Genomic DNA, 14,012 nt, shown 5'->3' on the forward strand with positions numbered 1-14,012 from the left:
TTTACCTGGAGGAGAGAAACTATAGTGGGGAATATTGAGATACTTGCAGAAATAATATAGTCAGTATGTGAGGACAATGCATAACAAAACATGGAAAGCTGCTGAAGATTTAAGAATAAAGTCATGTTATTAACTGCTTAATATTAATGAACACTTAAACCAAAAATATTTCTTATGAAAGCGTCATTCATTGAATCATTATTTTTACTGACTTGATATATAATAGAACTTCTACGGACTAAAGGATATAATATATAGGAAAGTGGTTTATAGTACCAAAAGTGTTCTGCAAAAAGTTGATGTCAGATTTTCTTCAGATGAGTTGGAAATGTGGATGCACATTATGATGCTTCCAAAGCACCAGTCTCCTCCACTGCAGTCTTGTGTCGGTAGTAGGAGCACCAGATGAAAATTTACGATGCCTAGGATTTAGGCTAGTAATCATCTGGATAATTTAGGGCAGTAACTTCAACTGCAGATTCTTGTGTAAAACAAAGAGTAGGATTTGATTTTCTCTAAAGTGTCTTCCATCTCTAAAAATTCAATGGTTCTGTGATTCTGTAATTCTTCCTACACACCTTGATTTAGCACCAAATATTTCCTTAGGCATTAAGTACCCATTGAATGATTACAGGTGAAGAATTACTGAAAATGCCATCTCAGTATAATACCAGACACCATTTATTATCTAAAGCGTTTCACAACCTTTTAAAATTAGATTACATTTGTTCTAACAATTCTTTTCTACTTTTGTTTCTGCTTGAAGTTGCTGAGCATTATTTTGATTTTACATATTCAATAGGGTGAATATTGTATCAAGGAAGCTAAGATTACATATATACATTTCTTTGATGATTGGCAAATTATAGTAGTTATGAGAAAAATACTTAGTTTTTAAAATATTTAATATCTTTATTAACTATTGAATGAATAAAATTATCTTAGGAAATATCCTTTCATTACAAGCAGTCTAAAATTAAAATTTCTCTTTCTACAAGGTGGTATTTTCACCAAAAGAATACATTTCACCATCTTTCAGACCAGAATATGTAGAATTCAAACCAAAATATCAGGTGAGTCCTGAATTTTCTTATCTCAATATCAGTTATACTCAAATACTAGGGTTCTCTAATACTTTGTGTAATTCAGTGGTTCCAAAACCAGACTACCTATTAGAAACATTCACTTATCTTTACAAAAATACATATTCCCAGGTCCCATCTCTGATCAAGTGAATCTCAGTCTAGAAATGGACCCTGGGAATCTGTATTTCCGAAAAAACCCAGGGATTCTTATGCTGTCACCGAGACATCAACTAACATTTGAAAATCATATAAACTAAAACACTAGGCTGATTATTTCACATTTTGCTTTTTTCAGTTGGATAATGTAAAAGTTGTATTAACAAAGAGTTTGAATAAGAGACTTCAGTTTGAAGGCTCTTTCAATCATAGAATAGCCTGATCCCAGAGCCACAAAACTGCCTTTAGATATTACACTGAAATTTCACTGTAATCTAGAAATATTTGTACTGCTCTCTACCGTTTCTGAGGCATATATAAAATTTATCAGAAAGCAAGATTCTACTGTAACATACAAAGGACTGGGTGGAACTCATCATTGTTGGAACTCTCAGACATAAAGGCAGGTGATCTATCCTCTCAAGTCAGTCAAGAGAGAATATTTATGATACTTCTGATGGAGTATCTACTACTTGCTTTGCATTTTTAAAAATTTCCTACATGCTACTAAAATATATGGGTAGGACTTAGATCCTGATGTTAGCAGTTGTCTAACCAAATGCAGCTAACACTGGAAATTGAGTTCTTTAAAAAAAACTACTTTGAGTCTCTTTTAGGTATTTAAAAATATTCCAGGTAGCAAAAAGCTCTTTAACACAAAATAGTACCAGAATTAGAAATTTTTTAAATTTGCATGAAAATTCTTATTATTATTCCAATTTCAAATGTTGTAAAATAATTAAAGTTGGTTTTCTCTTTGTAAAAGGCAGGAAGATGAATAGATAAGTTGACTTATTGCTCACAGAAAATTAGCTAGAAATTTTATTATAAATTCAAAATAAATGCTATACAATTTCTTACCTTTTTTTTTTAATGTTACAGTTCCAGAAATTCAACATCGAGAACAGTTTTGATCCCTTTCTAAGGAATATAAACAACAAAATGTCAGTCAGAAAAAGGAAAGACCATGATATGTTCAAATGTAGAAATATTTTAAGTGCAGAGGTTATAGAGCATGAAGACCAAGATCCTCCTTACCCAACACATTCAAAAACTGAGAGACCTGCTGGCAAAACCTGGCCTCGTGATCTTGATACCATCGCAGTAAAGGCTTTAGACACTAAGAATAAGTTAGCCCGTGATCCTGGGATCATAACAATAAAGACATTAGACACTAAGAATAATCTAGCGCATCATCCCAGTATCACCACAACAAAGACTTTAGATACTAATAAGTTACCGGAAAGACTACCTAATGTATCTTTGCCAAACTTTGAGGGAGAATCATCGACGACTGGAAAAGTAAATGTAAATAAGTGTCGCCTCTCAAAATCATTAAGTCTTACTTCCCACATAGAAAATTTAAAACAGTCAATGGTGCTCAAGTCAATTTTAAGTGAAAATCTGCAAGACCTTTCAGATAAATTATTTTCTACACCGGAAGTTCCTATGGACACTGAAGCAAGAAAGAAGAGTCATAGTTTTCCACTTCTGGGTGTTCGTGATGAACGACCAAGTAGTTTGGAAGACCAAGTATTTGAAAAAATTCAAGATTTAAATACCTGGCTTTCAGAAAGAGACATTTTAAATTCAAAGTCTCTTTTAAGTCAAATAAGTCAAGGTAGTCCTGCAGATTCACATTCAGAAGGTGTACCAGGAAATTCCCCAGAGGTAGAAAGGGAATTTGTCTCTGAAAAACACTTAGATGCTGGTAACATAGATTTTCCAATTAAAAAAAAGTGTAGTTTCAAAAAGAAACATTTAGATAGTGAAGTATCTAGCTCCACACCAGATTTGAATAGCTTTGTACATGATTATATTATAAAGCAAATATTCACTGCACCGATCTTCTCAGAATTGGGGACAGGAGTGAAAAAATCAAGTGAGACACAGATGAACTCACAGGGTCTGTTACCCACAGCTTGGGAAAGTTTGTCTTCCAATGTTCTAGTTCACTATGAAGAAAACAATAATGAAACAGAATTTCCTCCAGCCAAATCTGTTATAAGCCAGATAATACAAGCATTTCCTGTAGATACTCTTTTAGATTCTGGGGTGATCAAAGTAATAGAATTAGATAAAGAATACCAGAAGAGTTTTTTGCTGGATACAGAGACAGCCTTTGCTAAAGAAAAGCCAAAGGAGTCCATAGAATATTGTTCAGAAATCAAAAACAAAACAGAACATCTTTCAGAGCCGAATATACCCATCATTCCCAAAGAAGCCACTTCTTCTTTTAATAGAGTTGAATTCATAGACAAAAGCCAAAATACATCCCCACGAGATTCAGAATATCAGTCAACACCAGATAAAAAAACAGATTTGCCAAGTAGTAGTCAGAAACTTGATAGAAAAGAAAATGATCTAAGTTCTACTTTAGAAAATTTAAGTGACTCGTTAATAGGTAAACTCAATGACTCTGATGTAATAATGTTAAAATCCTTTTTGAAAAACATATTTAATGTTTTTTTCAAATATAGTAAGTCTGAAAGCAGACAAACTGACAAAGAATTACAAAGACTAATTGAGCATCCTTTTCCAAACAAGACTGAAGACCTTGAAGAAATCAAAGAGGATTTTGATAAAATAGACAAACTAGATAGAAAACCTATTTTAAGTCCAAACCTGCGTGTATTTCTAGAAGAACTCTCAGAGTCAGAAATAAAACATTTAAAATCTGAATTAAGTAAACATATTCAGCATTACCTTGTAGAAAGACTTTCAGAATCAGGACATATCACCAAGGAGGACTTACCAAAAATCTACCAGAATCTGTGTTTGATGAATGAGAAAGCAGAACCAAAAGAGCAAAATATTTTTCTAGAGAAATATTCAGGAACTGTAAAAGAAATCATATCTTTTGTAAACAATTTTAATCATCATTTCATAGATAAACATTTGGAAATAAAGCTAAGGTCTTTTTTAAATGAAATTCTCCAAAACTATTTCCTAAAAAATTTTTCAGAAAACAGTTTATTTAAAGAAGCAGAATCTAAGTCTATGCACTCAAACGTAGCTTTTCTAAGAGCTAAAAGCCCCTCTATGTCTTTTAACAAATTAGGACAAGATATTTCAAGGGGGAGTTTTGGTAAAAGGCTTGAAGTAAACATGAAATATCCCTTAAATAAATCCCTACAAAAATATCTTACAGCTTTATCAGAAAATGAACTCTTAAATATAAAAGCTGATTTAAGCAAACACCTCCAGAGCCTTTTTATAGAGAAACTGTCAAAATCAGGACTAATCACAGAAAGGCAATTAGAGGGGATCAGCCAGCACATAAATTTGATTAATTCTAGTTCCACACCATTAAAATGTATAAAGCCAGATTTGTCTTTAAGAGATGAAAATCAATTTGTGGAGAAGCAATCAGAAAAGCAAAATAAATATTCAAAAACTGTTCAAAAAACCACTTCACAAAAAGTTCTTGAAGATAGACTTGTAGAAACAGAGTTGACCAGAAAGGAGGAAAAAGAACATTTTTCTTTACAGAATATTGAAGAAAATCCATCAAAAATTAGGGAACAGAAAATTTATTATTGCCCTGAAGCAGCTAAAACACTGAGTTTATCTAAAGCACAACCTTCTTCCAACAAAAATACCCAGGCGATTCCATTAAATAAATCATCAGAAAGACTGACAGATACATTGCTTAGGAAACAAAGGGAAGGACATGGTTTCGTGCAACTTCCTCGAGCAGAAAATTTTGATTTTAAAACAGAGATTCAAGACCCACATATTTGGAGTGGTAAATCAAAAATAACTCGATCAAATCCTTGCTTTGAAAGGACACTAAAAATGAAGTCCCTTGACAGAAAGGAGTGTGATAACATCTATAAATTGATGGTAGAGGAAAAAGCTGAAGCAGCGCTGTCACCGTATCCAAGAATTCCTAACTGCAAAATGCCGAATGAATATGAGGACTACATAACCAAACTCACTTTTCCTTCCAGGCAGAATAACACTTTAATGTGTCTCAATTCAGAGGCTGGGGAGGAATCAGAATTAGAGGGCCAGTATTGTCAGAGATTGAAAGGAAATAATAACAATAATAAAAAACGACATTTAGTAACATATGCACATTACAAAGAAGAAACACAAACTCCTTATATAAAACCAAACAAACTTTGCAACGAAAGATGTACCAAGGTCCCTGAATCACGATTGCTTAAATATAAAGTTGTGGTAGCTGAGAAAAACTCAAAACCATCCCTTTTCCCGGAAGTATTAAAGAGAGAACATCTAAAGCCCAGGGTCCAAAAAGAAAAAGTCCATGCCAGCAGCAAACAAGAAAAATCATTTAACAAGATAGTTAAGATACTACCAACCACACTGCCCACCACAAGAATTCTAAGAAAATCTGTTCCAAGAACACTGCTTCATTGGACTGCAAGAAGAACCATACATGTAATACTGTTTTTCCAAGTCTTCTATTTCTGTATTTGGCAAACTTCTATAGATAATCTACTTAGAGTATATGTGTCTGCATGCAAGTGTGTGTATAACCTTAATTGCCCCAAGATAAACAGATTTTCAGATTTTAAAAATTCTTCTGATATTCAAATATCACTTCACCTCATTCAAAATGCAATCAGAAAATCAAAAGGATTATTAACACATTCTGTGCCTTTGTATTAAATAAAGGGGACCCCCTCTGGAACATGAATTAGAAAAAAGCACTCTTTGCTCCGGGCAGACTGCAGGCTGAGACAGCCTGGATAGGGCACACAGCTGTGTCTGTGGAAAACTGGCTACTTCCAGCCCTGACTCAGCTGGAGCTGTTGCACAGGCACGACCTGTACAAACACTTGCAGTGGCTGTATACTATGAAAAGTATACAGGGGTTTTCTTTTCATGCAAGTAGAAGTAGAAAGTCTTTTTTTCAGATAGCTGAATTACCTTTGTTTCAGTAAACAAATATGAAGCTCTTATTATGTGCCAGTTATTCTGCTAAGCATTAGAGATATGCAAAATTCACAATCTATTGAATTAAGAATTGCAAAATTTCAGTTTAACTTCTACTCTTTTCTTCTTTCACCACCACCCCTCTGCCATATCCTGTGCTGAGAAACATAGGGATTCATGTCTGTTTTTAATATTAACATAAAACAATTAGGGAGGTAAATCTGCTACCATACTTCTTTATATAGACCATTCTAAAACAAAGTTAAAATCTAGGAATGGAAGGGACTTGTTTTAATTTTCTGGATCACTACTCTTCTCTATTAGTATATATAAACAGGCATGACCCACAGTTGGGAAAAGTCACAAATTCTGAAGTGGTATTATATTGATAATTTGATGTGTAGAACTCTACCTCTGAACGAGAAAATAGATCTAATTTCAGAATAGTTGCTTTGAACTGTTTTCCATAGTAAAGGAAATTATTAGCTTTAGTAAATAGTAAAGCAGATTTGTAGCAGGATAAATATGAATATAGCATATAGTCTCAATTTCAATTTCTCTTTTCTAAATTCAGTAATTTAGTAAGTGAGTGAGTGTGTGTGTTTGTGCACATGTGTACAAACAAGGAAAAGGAAGTAGAAGATGGATTCATAGTTTTTGGAAAGGAAAGATTTTCTCCAAGTTTCTTCAGAAAATGGTCTGTAATATCACTTTCCAAACAAAACAAAAATTTGCGTTTATATTATATGGTATGGGATCATAAAGGATCTTAGAACCCTTATCCTAAGAGTGGTCAAGGGAGATAATCTTTATTTCCCTCTTTTAAACCAACAGTACCTAAACTATATTCTCTCTAGTGAAATTAACAGAATTGAGTGGTAAGGACACATTTCAGATCATCAGAAAGAATTGCTTATCTGATTCTCTAAAAATCCAGGATGTCTACCAAAGCAATCAAGTTAGAAGACAGAGAAACTGAGTTGCAGGAGCTTCCAGAAAAATAACCAGTGGTGTGGTTCTCCACACCCCTCCACTAGCACTCTAGTAATCATTTATATCAGCTGTGAAGTAAAAATTATGTTACTCACCAGTGTAGCAGAAATTCCCTTAATATTGTGACTTACCTAATTGCTTCCATGTACTTAAGAGGGAAGAAGAATGTTTACTTGCAAATCCAGGCAAAAATGTAGACCCTTCATACTTCCTTTTTGATAAGTCTTCTCTCTTGCTGACCTAATTCTTCTTGGTCATGCCTAAATTCCTCCCACCCTCCAATTCTATTAATCTACTTTTACCTCCTCTCCAAATCAAAGCAGGCCCTTTCCCTTGGTGTGGCCATCTCTGCAAAGCATTAAGGGACAAGCTGCTCAAACTGCAGAGGAAACAAGTTTACATTAATTTGAGAAATGACTAATAACTCCATACCCTCCTATGAGTGCTTGTAGATGACTATATTTTTTTAAAATAAAATACAGTCATACAAATCTGAAAAAAAAAATACAGAAAGAAAACCAAGCCCATAATCTCACTATCCTAACACAACCATCATTTAAAAAAATTATTTTGGTGTGTATCTTTCCAGCAATTTTTCTAAATGTTTTACTTGCTTAGCCTCAGACCATATACAAAAATATTTTAATATAAACATTATAAACATATTCTTAGATGCTGGGCTCTGTATGTGTGTATAAGTATATATTAAAGAAGATGTTTGTTAACTTTTAAAGAATGGAATTTTGGGTGATATAAAAAGTAAAATATAAGCATTCATAATTTATATTTGAGGTTGAGGAAGAGAGATTTTGGAGGAGGAGAATTATAGGAGTGCTGGCTTTGCTTAGGAGTCTAATCCCTGGGGTCAGCTCCCTTACTAAGTTTTCCTGGTTTCCAGCTTCATGTCTTCCATCCCTATTGAAGTAATATCCTTTGAAACAAAAAGATTTTTTAAAGTATAATTTCTGTGGTATCTAATGACAGGCATTGAGTGTAGGGTCTAAATTTGGGGACTTCCTATAAAACATTTGAATGCTCTCATTTTCTTTGTTGATATTACAAATTTTAGTCCTTATAAATCTAAAATGTGCTCTTTAGGAAAACTAACTCACCAACCTGATCTTTTATTTTAATATTTAGGATTGTTTGGATGGATTTGAGGATTTACACGAGACTTCATTTAAGCATCTTGAAAAAGCAAAATCAAGAGCAAGGCTTTTAGGAAACAGCCCAGATGATAGCCATAATCAGTTAAAACACTCTGCAAGACCGTATACTGCTCCAGAGGTTAACAAACGAGGAGAAAGCTACACTGGGAAATTGACAAGCCCTCGAATGGTTTCAGCAGGCTTAGTTCATATAAATCCTCCAATCCCAGATTCTGATATCTATAAAATTAGGCCAAAAAAAAAATTTAAAAGAGCATATTGAAAAGCGTTCGCTCATTTGTGATATTATCCAAATGTTAAACAGTTCAAAATGATATGTGAGGCCAGCAGTTAGAATATCATTTCTCCAATTAACAAAATGGTTTGGAGATCTGTCCTTTTGTGTGATAGAAGTCAGTAACCAAATTTCATCTGTTAGAACCATTTTGTTTTAATTAAAATGAAAAAGAAACACACTTTTGATGTAAATGTGTTTTTGTTTATGAACCTTAGGGGAACAAACTCAGAAATACATATTTATTAGTGAAGTTTTATTTTCCAGCTTTCCCCCTTTTTCACCATATAACTATCACTCCAAGTCAGTTTTCTGACGTCCCAGATCTTTGCTATGCTCTAAATTATCCCTGGCCACCCAGTTTTCAGGGTTTCTACTTGTACTTATGTGTGTATGCTTAGCCTTTTGTTATGAATTTATTCTAACTCTTCAGCTCCAGATTCAAAAGTATGCAGTTCTCTGGGCCTACAGAACGTCTACTAACTTCAGTATCATCTGATATTATATTTTCTTACACTATAAAGATAATAAAGAACAAGTTTAATACTAACTCCTGAGGCATCTTCTATGCTGGAGTGACTTTCTGACTTACTTGAAAAATTAGGAAAGAGCCTCTTAATAACACAAAACTCAGGAAGAAACTGTATAAAACAGAAACTGCATAAAAAATTAGCTAAATCAGCATAGGATTTAAATCAGACTTCTGAGAATTGGTTCTATTCTTATCAAGTACAATATTTGGATCTTGTTGAACTTTGGTTCACTTGGTAAGTGAGAACTTCAATTTATAGAATTTTTGCCAGTTTCCATTTTCTACCATAAGTCATAAAGTCTGTGGAGTTTAAATAGAATTGACAGAGGGAAACATAATTCCTGAACATTCATTTCACGGTATAACCAAGGTAGTCATTTGTTGTTTGAGACCAAGAATTTCTAGTACTGCTCAAAGTTGCTAGTACATGTATCAGTCAGAGTGTGACTGGGAAATCACAAATACCTCTGGATCTTTCAAATAGAACACAGGGAATTGGTTTCACGGGTGATGGAACCAAGGCAAGAATCCATAAGGGATGGTTGGTTAGGCAATCCAGGGGTTGGCAGGAGCACAAATTGATACCACCCCTCAGACAGAAGGGACAGCAGGAAGGGGCGTGACCAGAGTCCTAAAGCCAGAAGACAAAGAAGACACAGCCACCCAGAGAGACACCGCAAGAAATGGGGGAGTGGGTCAAGGGGTGAGAAATAACTGTTTCTTCTCTCTCTTCTTGCCTTCTGATCTCCTGCTGTTGCCTCTCTGGAAACCAAAAAGTGAGGGGGCATGCAAAATGTAGTTCCCTGTGAAGCAGAGCAGGGGAAGAGTGGAGAAATGGATTTGAGAGCTAACAGGCAATCTGATCAACAGTATTTATGTGGAAAAACACTGATCTGGCTTGCAGTTAAGGAGGAAATATCTACTGGATGGAAAATCTCAAGTCACTTTGCCTCATTAAACTTTTAATGGCAATATTCCTACTATAGAAATCTCTCAAATTTTTTCAAAAGGCTTTTAAAAAAGAACAAAAGAAAAAAACCCATGCCCTTTATTCAAGGAAGAATTCCTTAAATATTTATTAAATGTCTATAATATGCCAAACACTTTGCTGCATACCAGGAATATACTCACGAATAAGACAATATTCTCAAGGAGTCCACAGTCTGTCAGGAACATAAACACAGAAGCCGTTATAACAGAGTTGTTTGTGTCAGCGTTGTGGGGGAAAGTACTGCAGACGTGCACAGGAGGGCGTTTTAGCTAAGGTGGCTGTGCTAGTTTGAATCCTTCAGAAAGCAGACACCAAGGTGAGATTAGACATGTGTGGGAGGCACAGTGATGACCTTCCCTCTCAATACATTCACGTCCAAATCCCAGGAAGCTGTGACTATGTTACCTTATGTGGCAAAAGGAACTTTCGCAGCTTTGATTCAATGAAGGGTCTTGAGATGGAGAGACTATCCTGGATTATCTGGATAAGACCAATACAATCAAGAGTTTTATCAAGTTTTTTCAAGAAGGGTTAGTCAGAGAGGGAGGTGTGACCACTGCAACAGAAGCTGAAGAAACGCTGGCTTGTGAAGCAAAGGCAGGCAGGTTGCCTCCAGAAGCTGGAAAATGCAGCAAATTCTCCCCTAGAGCCTCCAGAAGGACCATAGCCCTGCCAGTGTATTTTACAGTTCTGACCTCCAAAACTGTAAGATGATAAACTTGTAATGTTTTAAGTCACCAAATTTATAGTAATCTGTCACAGCAGTGATAGAAAACTGACACAACATGCCAGGAGCCCATGCTGCAAAATTAAATGCACTGACTTTCAGGGAGGGGATGTCATACAGTATCTACTGTCTGCGATAGTTAATTTTGTGTGTCAATTTGACTGGGCCACAGGATGCCCAGTAATTATTCTGGCTCTTTCTGTGAGGGAATTTTTGAATGAAATTATCATCTAAATCTGTAGACTGCATAAAGCAGATTGACCTCCTTGATGTGGGTGGCCCTGAATAGAAGAAAAAGGCTGATCCTCCCCACCCCACCCGCCTGCCCCGAGTAAGAGAGAATTCCTCCTGCTTGACTGCCTTCAAATGGGGATATCAGTTTTTTCCTGACTCTGGACGCGAACTGAAACATCAGCTCTTCCTGGGTCCACAGCCTGCCAGCCGTCGGGTTGGAACTGCACCGTTGGCTATTCTGGGTCTCCAGCTTGCCCACTCATCTTGCAGAGCTGGGGCTTGTCAGCCTCTATAATCGTGGGAGCCACTTCCTTATAAAAAAAAATCCACTGAAGGGCAGAGCTCAAGATGGCGGAATAAAAGGACATGGAGTTCACCCCTCCTATGAATACATCAAAAATACATCTCATATAGAACAGTTCTCACAGAACATGAACAGAACACCAGCAAAAGGTCTCATACAACCAAAGCTGCAAAAAAAGATCACCAAGTAACCAGGTAGGACAAAAAAAAAAAAAAAAAAAAAGAATCAGGACAAGACCTGTGCCCCTGGGAAGGAGCTGTGAAAGGGGAAATGTTCCCTCACCCTGCAAACCCCTTTCACTAGCTGGGGGGGTCAGTCAAGACAGACTGGGAGCTTCAGAGGTTCAGAGGAGAGTGCAGCAGCTGGCTTGAAGCAAGCAAGACAGAAAGAGACCAGAACACACTATACTGGCCACCCTGTTGCACTGCCCAGCCTGAGATCCACACCTACTGGTGTGGGCAGTGGCTGGGTGCTGAAACATGGGCTTCAGCAGACAGACCCAGGGAGAGGCCTTGGTTGGGCTGCATGGAGACTCCAAAGGACCTGGGGTCTGGGGGTGCACACAGGACGAAGCCCAGGTCCACCATAGGAGCCCCACTGTCAATGCGCATGAGAAGGGAGGGGCATGGCCTCACCATAACAGTCTATTCTCTGATGCTCACAGTGGGCACAGCTCCCCTCTGGAAGCACACAAGCACTGGTGGATTGTCCATATGCAGAGGTGGGCTGAAATCTGGGTGGATTACCAGTATTTCCACAATGGAGGCGGGGTCGAGGGCAGTGCCAACAACAGTGTACTTTGTGAGCTTGCACACTGGATGACAAGCAACATCACGGAGCACACATCCCAGTGGACAGCTCCTGGGGAGTAATACACAGCAGCTCCTTTCCCAAAGGGAGCATGCCAGTCCCACCTACTTCACACCGCTGATTAGAACTGGAACTGGGGGTTTCTGCTCCAAAAACTGGGGAGCATACTATTTACAATTTACATGGAAACAACCTAAACATCCACTGACAGATGAAAGGATTAAAGAAGGTGTGGCACAAATATACCATGGAATACTACTCAGTCATAAAAAGGAATAAAATAATGCCATTTGCAGCAACATGGATGGACCTGGAGATCGTCATTCTAAGTGAAGCAAGGCAGAAAGAGAAATGAAAATACCATATGATATCACTTATATGTGGAATCTAAAAAAGACACAAATGAACTTATTTACAAAACAGAAACAGACTCACTGACATAGAGAACAAACTTACGGTTACCAGGGGGTAAAGGGATAAATTGGGAGTGTGAGATCTGCAGATACTAACTACTATATATAAAATAGATAAATCACAAAGTCCTTATATATAGCACAGGGAACTATATTCAATATCTTATAGTAACCTGTAATGAAAAGAATATGAAAAGGAAACTATTCTATATACCAGAAACTGACACAACACTGTAAACTGACTATACCTCAAAAAAAAAGGTTAACAAACAAAAACTGTGTTGTAACTATGTAGGATGACAGATATTAACTAGACTTACTGTAATGATCATTTCACAATATATACAAATATCAAGTCACTTTTAAAAATTGAAGAAAAATAATGCCAATAAGCTAATTTTCTTAAAATATGCACTGCCCACAGATCAATAGGGAAACTATCAACAACATGATAAAAAAAAACTATGTAAAGACATGAATTTAGAGGAAAAACTGCAAAGCCTTTTAAAATTTGAAGATATGATCAGCCTCAATCATAATCTAATGAATGTAAATTAGAATTTACATTCTAGCTGCATAACTGAAACTGTGTGTTATAAAACTCCCATCTGCTGTACAAATCACTTCAAAATTTGTTAAGAGGGTAGATCTGATGTTAAATGTTATTACCATACACATACACACAAAGGGATACAAGCAGACTTTGGGAGGGGATGGATATGTCTATTTTCTTAATTGTGGTGATGGTATCATGGGTGTCTGCATATGTCTAAACTCACCAAAATATACACATTAAATATGTACAGTTTTTTGTGTATCAGTTATACTTCAGTAAAGCTGTTTTTTAAAAAAAAAATTTTTAACAAAGAAACAAAATAAAATTACCATATGATCCAGCAATCCCACTACTGGGCATATATCCAGAAAAGACAAAAACTCTAATTCGAAAAGATACATGCACCTTAATGTTCATAGTAGCACTATTTATAACGGCCAAGACATGGAAGCAACCTAAATGGCCATCGACAGATGACTGGATAAACACACACACACACACACACACACACACACACACACACACACACACAAATGGAATACTACTCAAACAAAAAAAAGGAATGAAATTATGCCATTTTCAGCAACATGGCTGGACCTAGAGATTACCATACTAAGTGAAGTAAGACAGATAAAGACAAATATCAAATGATACCACTTATATGTGGAATCTAAAAACAAATGATACAAATGAACTTATTTACAAAACAGAAACAGACTCATAGACATACAAAACAAATTTATGATTACCAAAAGGGAAGTAGGGGAGTGATAAATTAGGAGTTTGGGATTAACAGATACATAGTACTATATATAAAATAGATAAATAACAAGACCTACTGTATAGCACAGAGAACTATATTC

At 36.0% G+C, this 14,012-nt stretch overlaps 1 protein-coding gene across 1 annotated transcript in view; it reads left to right on the forward strand.

The window, feature by feature from the left end:
• The window catches only part of C2CD6 (C2 calcium dependent domain containing 6), a 78,564-nt gene extending 67,721 nt beyond the window's left edge, over window positions 1-10,843 (forward strand). The window contains exons 14-16 of the mRNA XM_010971846.3: window positions 999-1,073; window positions 2,124-5,648; window positions 8,280-10,843. Of these exons, the coding sequence (XP_010970148.3) occupies window positions 999-1,073; window positions 2,124-5,648; window positions 8,280-8,570 (3,891 nt within the window). The 3' untranslated portion in view covers window positions 8,571-10,843. The remainder of the gene's footprint in view (window positions 1-998; window positions 1,074-2,123; window positions 5,649-8,279) is intronic.
• Window positions 10,844-14,012: the final 3,169 nt, after the last annotated feature.

Source organism: Camelus bactrianus, chromosome 5, assembly GCF_048773025.1.
Source record: "Camelus bactrianus isolate YW-2024 breed Bactrian camel chromosome 5, ASM4877302v1, whole genome shotgun sequence".
Lineage (NCBI taxonomy): Eukaryota > Metazoa > Chordata > Mammalia > Artiodactyla > Camelidae > Camelus > Camelus bactrianus.